This window comes from Cheilinus undulatus, linkage group 21 (assembly GCF_018320785.1).
Source record: "Cheilinus undulatus linkage group 21, ASM1832078v1, whole genome shotgun sequence".
NCBI lineage: Eukaryota > Metazoa > Chordata > Actinopteri > Labriformes > Labridae > Cheilinus > Cheilinus undulatus.
This window is the reverse complement of record NC_054885.1, coordinates 7,860,733-7,874,612: the sequence shown is the minus strand read 5'-3', so window position 1 is coordinate 7,874,612 and position 13,880 is coordinate 7,860,733. Positions and strand designations below refer to the sequence as shown.

The 13,880-nt window shown below is 35.8% G+C and overlaps 1 protein-coding gene across 2 annotated transcripts; it reads right to left on the bottom strand.

Moving 5' to 3' along the window:
• Positions 1-960: 960 nt before the first annotated feature.
• Positions 961-11,087, bottom strand: rdm1 (RAD52 motif containing 1). Of its 2 annotated transcripts, none has more exons than XM_041778178.1 (8): positions 11,022-11,087; positions 7,888-7,991; positions 7,581-7,760; positions 1,867-1,995; positions 1,627-1,792; positions 1,342-1,440; positions 1,177-1,253; positions 961-1,105 (listed from the first exon to the last, which is right to left on the bottom strand). In XM_041778178.1, exons 2-8 carry the CDS (start codon positions 7,984-7,986, stop codon positions 1,037-1,039), a joined length of 819 nt encoding a protein of 272 aa, XP_041634112.1. In that variant the 5' UTR covers positions 7,987-7,991; positions 11,022-11,087; the 3' UTR covers positions 961-1,036. The 2 variants fall into 2 exon arrangements, with proteins under 2 accessions (XP_041634112.1, XP_041634111.1); XM_041778177.1 differs by lacking the exon at positions 11,022-11,087 and adding an exon at positions 8,119-8,197.
• Between the last annotated feature and the right edge of the window lie 2,793 nt (positions 11,088-13,880).

Genomic DNA, 13,880 nt, shown 5'->3' with positions numbered 1-13,880 from the left:
TGTTTCGTTTGACCCCACCACTACGACGTAAAATGACAAAGATGTGAATTTAAAACGTCACAAATATGGGGCCTACCTCAGAGGGTTTAAAGTACAGGTGAGTGATAATAAGCTAACAGTTTCTCTTTCGGCTGTTCCACAGAGCAGAACTAAAAAGTATGGTGATTCTTATTTATTCAGTCTGGCTTGTATGTAGTACTTTATAATTTTTATGACTATACGGATTATTATCAATCATTGTTCTATTTTATTATATTTCTTTATTGAAAATTTTAAATCTTAATTTTAGGGGTTTTACGCTTTTATTTAACTCTAGTTATGATCATTTATGTTTTAATGTCCAGTTTTATACGCATTGAATCTTTTATCATTGTTATATTTTTACTTTTACTGTTTTTATGCAAATTTTAATGTTTGTTATTTTATAAATTCTTACCTTTTCTGCTTTGTCTTTTATTTGTCTCTTTTCTTATCATTCATCTTTTTAGCTATTTTAGTAAACTACTTTTGTGTGCAGTCTCTAAACCTTTTAACCATTTTACCTTTTTGTCAATCATTTTTGTACAATCCTGCAAAGCACTTTGAACTGCAACTGAATTTGTCTGAAAGGTGCTATATAAATAAAGTTTTGACTGACTGATTGAGTTACCAGTACTTTACGATTATATAGGATATAGGATTAGAAGTGTTGCAACTATTGTAACCTACAGGGACAGCAGAGCTTCTAACCTGATAGTTCTCTTTCTCACATGAGGATCTGCAGAAGAATAACCACATCTTGTCTCCTTATTAGCTAATGCATACAATTGAAGAGCAACTTTCTTTCATTAAAACATAAAAAAGGCAAAACCACACAGCTGGCAATCAAAACCGTCAACAACTCCACAGCATACGGCATACAAGCATGTAACATCACGTGAAAGCCATGCATAGAAAGATAAAATACAAAACTTGTGACAATTCATAGTAAAATATTTATTGAATAAATTAAAATCAAGCTCTCACAGTGTTTCCCAGAATGCACCTCTCTGTGTTTTCATGATACAGTCAGGTCCCACTCTTCATCCTCTTCCCACTCATCTTCAACATGAGTGAACTCGTTTACCTGAGAGTGACAGGAGTTAGCGACAGAGAGCGTAAACAGTGTGATGATGTGAACAGAACAGGTGAATTTACCTGCAGGATTCCCTCTGACTCCTCAGGTAAGAGCTGATCTGACGTCTGCTTCACCTCCACCATCACCTTACCGTTACCTGCAGACAGCAGCCGGCCTGAGTTTAGCTCAGTCTGTAAATCTGCATGAGCAGCAGTGAGCAGGGTTAGTGTTGAAAGCATGACTACCTAGTAGTATGAACAGGACTGTAGAAAAGGCCTGGGCTAAAGCTTTCTCTCTGACCACCTTCTGTAGTTTACAACGTCTCTGCAGAAGAACATCTGGACCTGCAGACACAAAAACACATTTGATGATGTTTAATTATTTGTTTCTGCTTCATTTATTCTCTGTTTTTAAATAAGTCATCTAAAATAATCAATAAGCGATGACAAAAGATATGATTATCAATCTGGAGAGAGTCATGCAGCCCCAGGTGAATCTTTCCTCACCTGTGCAGGTGAATCTTTCCTCACCTGTGCAGATGAAGCGTTCCTCCACCACAGCTGATGCTCTGGCCATCTGTCCATGAGAAGGGAAGGAGAGCTGCAGCAAGCAGCCAAACCTGAGTGTCCTCTCCCCGTCTCCACCCTCCTCTTCCTCCTGCTCCACACCTTCATCTTCATCAGTCAGCTCCTTCAGCTGAAGCCAAACAGATATTAACTCACCTGTGTGTTTAAGTGAGTACAGGTAAAGCGTATGGATGCACTACTCACTGTGATGATGTCAGAGGTCCAGCCGTTGAATCCCAGGCAGTTATTGGCCAGATCCACACAGCGGGCGTGGCTTAGAAGTTTGCTGCTGTCTGACATGAAGTGAGGAGTCTGTTTGGAGCTCAGCCTCACCTGAACACGCACAAATAGACAATCAGCTGGTTACCATAGCAACCACAATTCTGGAAATCAATGTTAAGTCTCCTCCTTCAGTAAAGAGGAGGGTTTTATGTTTTCATGAACACAAGAGTTACTTTACATAGAGTACTGATGGTTTCTTGATCACATTTATGAAATTTTTACCATTTTAAATGAATAAACAACAGGTTTGATGGATCACTATGTTGACTTCCACTGATAATTCTTACAGCTCTTTTTTGTAAAATAAAAGTTAAATGACTAAATGTCTTACACGCACAACCCCAAACTTCAGCACAGTAGGTCAGATATGGAACAAAGAAAGGAGAAGTGTCAGCACTCAAAATATCCTTTTTGGTAGTTTTATTCAAGGCAGCAAGGCACAACGGACGCGTTTCGACTTAGTCTTCCTCAGCGTTGTAAAACAATACAAGGAAGAGCACCTTAAATACAGGAAGTGTTCAGGTACAGCTTTCAAAATAAAATACATTTCCCTGCACGCTGTCCTCCAAACCCTCCAGAGAAGAAAGACTACTTAGTCTGTGCCATAACTTTTTCCCCTGCTTCTAACGCTATAAGGACATGTATTAGTAAGAACTGGTACATTTTATCTAGTGACCCTCAGGTAGGCCATCTATTCAAAAACCCTCCAATTTTTGCCCACAAAAGAGCGAGTAACATTAGAGATAGAGTTGCCAGAGCAGATTGTTATAAAGCACCTGAGAATTTCTTGTCTAATCTTATGGGGGTAACTTCCCTTGTTCCAGTTGTGTGCAGTGCAATGCTATGGTGAAGGAGGCTTCTTCTGTCACCCGCATTCAGGGAAAAAGATTCCAATAAAAACAATTATAACATGCAGGACTAAATTTGTAGTTTACTTGTTGAAGTGCCCGTGTGGCTTGTGCTACGTTGGAAAAACCACCAGAGAACTTAAAACTCGTATTTCTGAACATCAGAGCTCTATCAGAAATAAAGACGATAAATCGTCAGTAGCCAGACATTTTAATGAAGTGGGACATAAAGTTTGCACTCTTCGGTTTCAAGGTATCGAAGAGGTCAAAAACCCTCAGAGAGGAGGGGACAGAGACAAATTATTACTCCAAAGAGAGGCGTTCTGGATTCACACTTTACAAACAGAGCACCCCAGGGGTCTGAATGAGGAGCTCCTTCTTGGATGCTTTTTGTAAAAGTGTTGTAAGAGTGGTCTGTATTAATTGTGTTATATTATACTGGGTACACCCACACATCCTGTTCATCATCATTTCGAGCAGTAAGCCGATTTTTCTGTTTTTTGGTGTCCTTGATTTTGATTCAGTACATTTCATTAGTGTGCTTAGGGATGGGGGACTTTGTGATTTTGTGGTGGCATTGGCTCAGTCACCACTACTATTAGATTAATTATTCTTTTTCTTTTGTGCCTATTGTCACTATAAGAAATTTTTCATTTTTCATTTTTCATCATAGTTTCATATTGTTTTCCTTTTGTTACCAGGTTGAAATTTTCATTTTCTTTTTTTTTTTTATTTATGGCTGTTTTGCCTTAAAAAATCCACGAAAAGTCTACCTCTCCCTGGATATAATGTTTATTGTATTTCATATCAATAGATATTTTTTGATGAATCCTTGTGAAGTATGTACAATCCCAATAGATTTGTTTCACTGAGTGACACCGTTTTATGCATGGCATTTTGTGCTTTTGAACAGACGTTTGGTTTCAATCACTCTCCGATACGAGTTGTGTTTATCTTGTTCTCAGTAATGTTAGGACATTTTGTTTCAATTCTAACATTTTTCAATTCTAACATTTTTAGCCACTAGAGGGAGCCTTATGCATTCAAGACTTATATAAGAAATGTAGCTTCTTCTCTTGAATATTTATTGCTCTTCTCTTTGATTGTTTATCTGATAGTGTTTTAATTCTTTGTCTTTGTGACTGGAGAGTCATGTCCAGGGTCTACTTGATAATAGAAATGTATTTTAATCCATTTCAAATCATTTCCTTTTATAAAATCTTTTGAGGTATTTATAAGCCTAATAGATTTATCTATCTAGTGACACCATTTAACGCATTGCATTAAGTGTTTTTGAACAGATGTTTTATTCAGTGACTCTCCAATATGAGTTTGTGGTTATGTTGCTGTTTACAATTTTGGGACCTTTTTTTCAATTCTAACATTTTTAGCCACTAGAGGGAGCCTTATGCATTCAAGACAAATGTAAGTTCTTCTCTTGAATATTTATTGCTCTTTTCTTTGATTATTCATCTGATACAGTGTTTAATACTTTGTCAGTATGACTGGGGAGTCATGTCAAGGGTCGGCTAAATTTTTGTAGGTACACATTTTTTTGTACTATTTGGGTATTGGTGTTGATAATATTTGTTGTATTGTCACTGTAATGCATTTCTATATTTAAATTTACATTGATCTTTGTACAAGGTATTGCTACGCATTAGAGCCCCTACCAGGAAACCTATTAAATTTATTTCATTGTATTTTATTTTGAAAGCTGTACCTGAACACTTCCTGTATCTAAGATGCCCTTCCATGTATTGTTTCACAATGCTGAGGAAGACTAAGTCAAAACGCGTCCGTTGTGCCTTGCTGCCTTGAATAAAACTACCAAAAAGGACATTTTGAGTGCTGACACTTCTCCTTTCTTTGTAAGTCTTTTTGTCAGGCACCTTAAAAAAAGTTTTTTTTGTTTGGAGGGTGCTCCTTTCTTAGCTTTTTCAGATATGGAACAATTCATGAGTTAGCAGAAGGTAAATTTTCAAATATTTTTTCAGACTTAAATCTTCAGTCCTTTGAACACACTTTAAGGTTTGAGGATGAACAAAGAAACAAACTTTAGTCTTTCAAACACACTTCAAAGTTTAAAGAATGAGAATAAAGAAAATGACCTCAGCTGATGTAGCTCTCTTGGTCCAGCCTGAAACTGCTGAAACTAATTATATGTACAGTACCGGGCAAAAGTTTGGACACACCTTGTTTTTCAAAGGTTTTTCTCCATTTTTACTATTTTCTACATTGTAGATTAATATCAAAGACATCAAAATCTGAAAGAGCACGTATGGAATAATGTAGTAATCTTTGGTCTGATGAGTAGAAATTTGAGATTTTTGTTCCACCTGCTGTGTCTTTGTGAGATGCAGAAAAGGTGAGTGGATGTTTCCTATAGGTGTTGTTCCAACCATAAAGCATGGAGGAGGAGCTGTGATTGTGTGGAGGTGCTTTGCTGGTGACACAGTTGGGGATTTTTCAAAATTCAAGGCTCGCTCATCCAGCATGGCTACCACAGCAATCTGCAGGGGCACGCCACCCCATCTGGTTTCCACTTAGTGGGACTATCATTTGTTTTTTTTTTAAAAGATAGTGACCTCAAACACATCTCCAAACTATGTAAGGTCTATTTTATCAAGAAAGAGAGTGATGAGGTGCTGCATCAGATGAACTGGCCTCTGCAAACACCAGACCTTAACACAGGGGTGTCAAACTCAATCACAGCAGGGGCCGGACTCTGGATTCAGGTCTAACCTGAAGGCCTAACAGGGTCATCTTTTTAACCAGAAACTGTCAATCTCATTTCACCAGTAATAAAATATGAAAAAAACAGCACTGATGATAAAAGTTTTGACATTTAACAAGCTAAAAAGATAAGTTTAAAAGCTCACAATCTGAGAAAAGTAAATTAATTTGTTCAAAAAGGTCAAAACATGAAACTGAACCCGTGCCTTAACCCATTTGAGATGGTTTGGGATGAGTTGGACTGCAAAGTGAAGGCAAAGCAGCCAACAAGTGCTCAGCACCTCTGAGAACTCCTTCAAGATGGTTGGAAAGCCGTTCCTGGTGACTACCTCATGAGTTGACAGAGAGGATGGCAGATGTGTGCCAAGCTGTCATCAGAGCAAAAGACGGCTAGTTTGAAGAATCTAAAATACAAAACATATTTTGGTTTAATTCTGGTTTAAACATTATTCCATATGTGTTCGTTCAAAGTTTTGATGTCTTTGTTATTAATCTACAATGTAGAAAAACCATAAAAGTAAAGAAAAACCTTTGAAAAACAAGGTGTGTCCAAACTTTTGACTGGTACTGTAGGTCTGTTGGTCCAGCCTGATCTTGAAACTAATTTATATATGTATAGATATGGCCAAAATTTACAGTCAATATATGCTGATATTCACAGCCAAAATATTGGATGTGAATACCAGCAGATATATTGAAATCTGCCGACACCAATATCAGACCAATAATATCCAGCACCCATACTAATATGGGATATTTATCAAGGGGGGAGCCCCAGGACCAGAAAAAAGTAAATATTATATCATTTTTAAAAATACATTAAAATAGGCTACTCTTCACTCCTTAATTCATTCATTTGTATTTGATGTTTGAGTTCAACTCAAGGCCAAAAAATTACCTTTGTGTGGAGTCCTACTCAATCAAATCAGGTCATTTTACTCTCCTCAGCTTTGGGTGTTGGTTGCAGTCAATATGCACGTGTCAAAGACTAAATCAAAGGCTGTTTTAGTTAGTTTTGCAAGCACGCAATGAAGTTTAAGTTAGTTTTCATGTATTTGTTAAGCCTATTTTATATTTCAATCTCAGTTTAACACAATTATGTTTACATTTCTAGTTTTTGTTATTTAGTTGGTTTTAACTAGCCTGACCTTGACTCTAACAGCCAAATTTCCCCCTGGGTTTTAAAAAAGAATTTCTGATCCTGATGTGATGTTTATCTAAATTCAAAGTTTATGTGAATTTTTATACTAAAGGTTATGTGTAACTTTACTCTTGCTTGATTGCATAAACACAGTAAGTTATAGTTGCAAGTGACCTACATCATAGGGGATCATCATTCAAAAGAAAATGATAAAACAGTTAAAAATATACATATTTAATATGATTTTGTGGGTATTAAATAAAGGCAGTAATCTTGACAAAGAGAGAAATAATATGAGATTATCATAAAACCCCAGCTTTGTTATCTTTGACTGCCAGATTCATGCAAACATGTCCTGAGCCTCATGTTGAACAACACTGCCCCCTTCTGCTCAACAACTAAAACTACATTCATCTCCTAGAGGCACAAGTACACACTGCAGGAAACATCTGGATTAATCAAAGTGTTTCTCCTTTAATCTGCATGTTCTATATTTATTTATGAATGCTTATTATTTTGTTGTTTTGTATTCTATTCATAAAATTTAAACTGCTCTCTCTGCCTCGTTTACGTCTTGACTCAATTTTTAATTTTAGCTGTTAATTTTGTTGTAAAAAGGGGGGTTGAGAATTTCAAATCAGTTAAAAAAAAAGGAGCTGGAGAGGTGCAGCATGTAACCTCTAGTTACCCTCAAGCTAACATACATGAAAGAAGATGAATAAAAAAGAAGAGAAGACATACATGCGCTTTTAAAAATGGTGGAAGAAGGACGAAAGAGGCAAAGTTTGTTTAAAACTGCAGTGTGCATTTGTAGGTTTTAAAGAATAGCAGAAAAAGAAGTCAACTAGAAGTCAACAGAGAAAGTGTGCCAAAGCTTTAAGTCGAGAAGAAGACCACCATGAGGTAACGACCTTGACGGGAGAGTCCTGGAACAGCGAGCGTCCGTCAGTCTGCCGTTGAGCCTTCGAGGCCTGAGCAGCGGAGTAGAACTTGATGAGGGCGTAAAACCCGGGCGGGCTGAGGGGAGCGTTAGGACACACCTTCAACAGGTAGAGGGGCCCGAAGGAGGAGAACACACGATGCAACCTGTCCTGAAGAAGAACACAGACATAAAAAAACTGTCTGATGAAGAGAGATTTTCTAAGATTAGGAGGTTTTACAATGTCAACTGTCAGTACAGATTTAACACTATAAAGATATTCAGCCTGTTGGACTCACATAGATGTGAGCTTCAGTGTGAGATGGCTGGATGCCCCACACAAACAGAGTTTTGTTGTTCTCCATGGGAACCTTGAACTCCAGGATGTCCACCTCCATCACACCTGCACACAGACAGAAAAATCAGGATCATATCATTTTATCAGTAGATAACAGCTCAAAGTTCATTAAGGTTATTTGCAGGAATATGAATATTTTCTGCAGATATGTACAGTTGATATTTGGCCTTACATGCTGGCACAGTGAACAAATGTCCCATAATGCTTTGCCTTAAAGGGTTAAGCATTGACAGAGCTTTCCACTAATCTATGGAGTTGTCAGCCTGTGGAAAAGAGGAACCAGCTAGTCAGATCCAAAAGCTTAACCCCCAGAGTCATCAAATAAAGTAAACGAGAGCCTAGTTCACGGATTTAAAGCCATGATATTTACTCCCCTGTGAGGTTTCATCTTCACTGTGAATTCTTAGATGAGTAATATCACACCCTCACAGTCTCAGTATGAATGCTGTAAGGCGCAGTGGCAGCGAAGCTTCGCTTCTGTGCGGTTGTAGAAATTCACAGTGAAAACATCTAAAGTGAGGCGCGAGTAGCGAGAGTTTGTATGGGGGTCCTTCCCCTGAAAGTTTGAGCATCTAACACGCAATGCCCTGCAATCTGCTGAAAATAGAAGCAAAAATATGTGGTTAGAGTTCTAGAATAATACAAGGACTACATATTAATAATTAAATATGCACCTTATACATAAAGCTGACACTGTTGCAAGATGTGATCTGTTATTTTAATACAACTGGTTTAACCTCCTGAGATCCTACGAGCACAATGAGGCTTTCCTACTTTTTCTACAGAAATCAATTCAGAAACAACTAAATAAAATTTGATGTTAAATAATCTGCTCAGAATGTTTGGAGAATTCATTTTGAAATTGTCAGGAATTTTCCTGAAAAATTAGTTGGGATATGTTCAAATTGTTTGGTAGAGTGCTTTAAAATATTTTGGCACCTTTACAGGGTTTTGAGGAATTGACTTAATTTTTTTTAGATATTTAATTGGAAATTTCTTCTAAATTTTCATTAACTTTTAGGAAATTTGTTTGGATATTTTGAGGAAACATGTTTGGAAATTTTTACATGATTTTCCATGGAACTATGAGAAAATTTATTTGTATTTTTTACATGAATCTGATTTAAAATTTGGGGGAATGTGCTTGAAATTTTTCAGGAATTTAATGTAAATCTTTGGGTCTTTTTCAGAAAAGCTTACAGAAAATTTGTTGAATATTTGAGGACATTTTGAAATATTTTTAAATTTCTAGACATATTTTTGGTTATGTCTGAGACATTTTAGTGGATTTAGAGGGATGTTTTATGTTTGGGGAATCTCTTATTATTTTAAAGGGAATTTTCCAGGATCTCCACAACATTTAAGGAAGCTTAATAATAATAATAATAATAATAATAACTTTATTTGTATAGCACCTTTAAAAACAGAGGTTTGCAAAGTGCTTTGACAATAAGCAGAAACACAAATAAAACAGAGCATCATCATAACACAAGCAAAGAACATAGCAGGACAAAACCGCAACAACAGGGGAATCCATGAAAGATAAAGCCAGCAATGTAACATCATAATCATCCTAGTGGACCCATTACAGAGTCAGAAAACATGACAAGCTGGAAACCATTGATATGTAAAATTCCAGAGTAAAACTAAAGACCAAGAAAAAAATAAAACAAAGAACTAAAAACCCAGAATAACCTAGACGAATCCAGACAACACAGGAAACCCAGCTACATAAAAGAGAGACCTAAGGACCAGAAATGTAAGAGCAATAAAATAATAGGGGGAGACAAAAAGGAATATGAATCAAAGCAGTAAGAAGTAGAATCAAAGCAATTAAGATGTGTACGGATAAATGAGTCATAATACAAAAATTAAAACGCACGAAGTGGTAAAATACTAGTCCTGATAAAATCATAATAACAATATTTAAGGACACAGCGACATAAAGAGGTTAAGAGAATAAAAGAGGAGGAGGGGTAAAAGCTCTGAAAATAACTGGGAGAAAAGAAGAGATACGGTGGCAATAAGAAACAAGCAAGATAAAAAAATCAGAGAGGAGCAGACAGAAGCATTAAGGTAAAGGTTCAGGAAGCAGAGGGAAATTTAAAGAGAAAACTGTTAGAAAGAGGGAATAAAAGACATTAGAAGACATTAGAAGACATCACATAAAAGCGAGTCTATAAAATGAGTTTTAAGAAGTGATTTAAAAGATGTCACTGAGTTAGTTAGTTAGTCCTTAACAAGTTACTTCATCAGAAAGACTACACCATATGTCTGAATGACTGACTCATTTTCTCACTGACTGAAACACACTCAAAATGCATAAAAAAATTCAAAATATTAATAAAACCAAACTTTCTTATGTGTCCTATAGTAAGATAAGCCCGCTGTCCACAGATGCAGACATCATGTTTTGGTGAAAACTACTTCCTGTTCAAAGACAAGGTTTAGGTTTTAAACTGATCAGGTCCTACTGCTCCCAAATAAGTGAGAAAAACTAAACATGCTTTCCAAACAAAAGCTCAAGTCCCAGGAGGTTAAAGTTTATGTTGCAATATTAAGAAAGAAAGGAAATAAAATCACATGGTTTTGTGTTTTCTATATGCTAAGAAATACAACTCAAATCTTTATGATAAAATTAAAGGGTGTTTATTAAGGTATCTGAAAAAATAAATCCGCAAATATCGGCATATTTGACATCTGCACAAATCCACTATCATGCATTTGTAGCAGGAAGCAGGCAACAGACAGGGAGCAAAGTCCAAACTCTACTTAAAAATCTCCTAATTTAACCCTTTTTACCGAAGTATACTGCAAACACAACTGAATATATCAATTCTCTAATCATTAGCGATTTGCCACTAAAAAATTAGGCAGGAAAAGACCGGGGAAAGACACTTATTAGAAAATGTTTTAACAGTTAAAAGTATTACATGCAATAAGGATACAGCCTTAAAATTAAGTTTTAGGGTGGTTTCTTACAGTTACGGACAATAGCACATATCTGAATATTAACTGGCTACCCGTTGAGGCTCATTTTTTGTCTTTTAAGTCGAGAAAACTGAATTTACTCACTGCTTGTTTTCGTTTTCTACTTGGTACTCGCTGAAAGTTTGCCGCGTTTCTGCTAAGGGGCGGGATCTGCTGGAATAACCAATCAGAATGCAGGATCCTTCTTCTTCTTTCTTGGGATTAATTGGCGGTTGGCAAACAACGAAATGGTGCATTTCCGCCACCTACTGGTAAGAAGTGGACCAGACTATCTAAAACTAACACTTTAATTAAATGTATTTAAAAAAAAAAATAAAAAAACATAGTCTATCAACTGTTTGTCTGAGATACTGAAATAACATCCTGTAACGCTTGTTTTCTGAATCCTAGAATGCAGAATTAATCGGTGTACTCTACATTAGACCAATCACAGTGCCGCACAGGAACTGTTGTTTCCTTCATTTCAGCATCTTGATTCGGTTTCATTGATTCAGTTTATTTTTGTCTTCATGCAGTAATCTTTACATTAAAGTTTAAAAACTTCAACATTTCAGGTTTTTTTGAAGTTCAAGTATATATCTATCTATATATTTAAAGTACACTACATCTGGATTATTACATTATATTACTAAAAAGAAACACACACAAAACTACACTAATTATGGGCCAATTAGCCTTATAGCAGCTTATTATTATTACTATTATTATTACTACTACTACTATTATTATCATTGTTATCCAATTATATTTAATATAAAAAGGTGTGGTGGTTTCTTTGATTCTGGTTTTATTTTGGGCATTTCTGGTTCCTGTTGGTGGTGATTGTGGTTAACTCCACTTTGTTTCCTCTGAGTTTGCTCCCTTCCCCCGCAGCGCTGAGGTTGATCGGACTCACCTGTCTCTGATTGGTGATCATGCTCCCTTTAAGAAGCCTGCAGAGACTCTCCTCAGTGCCAGAGAATTGACAGCTCCTCCTCGTGGTAAACATTGGTCTCAAAATCTCTACTGATATTTCTTGTGAAGATTGTCTCCAGTGTTTTTGACCTCATTGCTAACCCTGCCCTGCGTTCTTCTCTTCCGGCGCCTCTCTCGTTTGCCTCACCATAGCCAGCCTCGGCACTCACTCACCAGATTCCCTCCCCTCACTGTGAAAAGAATTCTGTTTACAATAAATCTGTTAAAACTTTGTCAAGTCTGGTTCTGCCTTCTGGGTCTACACTTTACCACATAACAGTAAGGTACAATATAATCTCACTGTGCCTGTTATGAAGCTTTTTCAGACTTTTATATTCTTTGAGCATATGCCCTAAACTGTTTTATAATGAAGATTAAGGCAGGTTTTTAAAAAATGCATTCTATCTTGACATAATTCTAATCAAATAGGCCTAATAAAATCCCTGATCAGTTAAATTAGTGGCAGTTTGTGTGACTTTTGCCAAACTGACGTAGAAGTCTGATAATCAATAAGCATTGATTCCATCTGAAAATTGATATCTTGAATCTTGACTTGCTCTCCTGAGAGGGAAATGCAGTTTTCTGAATTTGAATTTATCAACAAAAATTTCTTTAAAAAAATTTAACATTTTTTCATTTTCATGTGTTGTGTCAAACAACAAGATAATAACTGAAAACATGAGAGCTGCTGCACAATGTAATATAAGATAATGTTTTAAAGAGTTTAAAATGTTAAAAAATGTAAAATATATCATAAATATAACATCACAACAGTCACTGTAAAGAAAAACTCAAATAAAATAGATTTATCTCTTTGAAAGTATGCATGAATTAATGTATTTTATACAATATCTTCTATAATATGTAAAAGTATATATCAAAAATATATATTTAATTGAATATTAAGGTGTTCACTGAATACATCTTTGTAATTATTAAAGGAATCTTTTACATTTTCTTTCTCTTCAAAGATCAGGGAGTTATAAAGTGAGGTAAACCTGACTAAAAATGGAAAAAAGACTGGCTTGGACCCTTCAAACTTTTTCTAATGACAAACAATTTCAAAGTGTAAAAAAAAAAAAAAAAAAAAAAAAAATGAAAACACCTTTTTTTTGCTTTCACCTTTAGGATGACAACATGAAATTTCATCATCAGTAACAGTTCCCTTGACAACCAAAACGTGAAAACTAGGCAAGAGAAAAAGGAAACAACGATGATGTCAGCTGTATAAACTAGAGATAGCTCTGCCTTCAATATAAAACAATAAAACCTACAAACTGACACTGGGCGTGCTGTTTTGAGACATAAGTTTACTGCTTTCTCACACAAACACTCTTTTTAAGCTCTGCTTTGTTTAACTGTTGAATCTTTGCACTTCTAAAAGCAGATACAACGGGTGTGCGCTTTTATTTTGTTAAGCCTCAAGTTAGAGAGACTTCCTCTTGAAACTGGTTCGGAAAATGAAAGTGAAGGGACTTCCACAGTGCTAAATAAACTTCCCACAGTGAGAAAAAGAACATTTCAGTTGTAAACCTGAAGGCAGAAGTATTTTTATACTAGTATACATTTGAATGAATAAATAAAATAAATATATTCTTATTTTAAATGAACACTGTCACATTTACATTCTTGAATAAAACTAATCTGATTACAGTTAAATCTTCATCAGCATCAGTTCTGAACTTGTAATAAAATGTTTATAATGCGATTCTTTTATTGTGATTTTTTTTTTTTTTTTTTTTTGCAATAGTCTCATTACTTCTTTATAGATTATCTTATAGTGGAGGGAAAAACCCCTAACCAGCAGGTCACTGTGTGTGCCTGCATGGGTGTTGTGTGTGTAGAAAGGGAGAGTAGAAAGACTGAGGGAATTTCTTACAGGCTTTCTCTTTTCTGACTGGAATAAAAATCCTGAGCTCAGATTACAAGGATGTTCATTCACAGCTCAGTCTGCAGCCCGCGATCATTTAACTCATTTTTATCTTCATC

Excerpts from the sequence above, each read along its gene's own strand:
- rdm1 (XM_041778177.1), bottom strand. The coding sequence starts at position 8,173 with ATGCTTAACCCTTTAAGGCAAAGCATTATGGGACATTTGTTCACTGTG. Across the intron at positions 1,441-1,626 it reads GGAACGCTTCATCTGCACAG|GTCCAGATGTTCTTCTGCAG; the intron begins GTGAGGAAAGAT and ends TTGTGTCTGCAG. Across the intron at positions 1,254-1,341 it reads AGTCCTGTTCATACTACTAG|GTAACGGTAAGGTGATGGTG; the intron begins GTAGTCATGCTT and ends TGCTGTCTGCAG.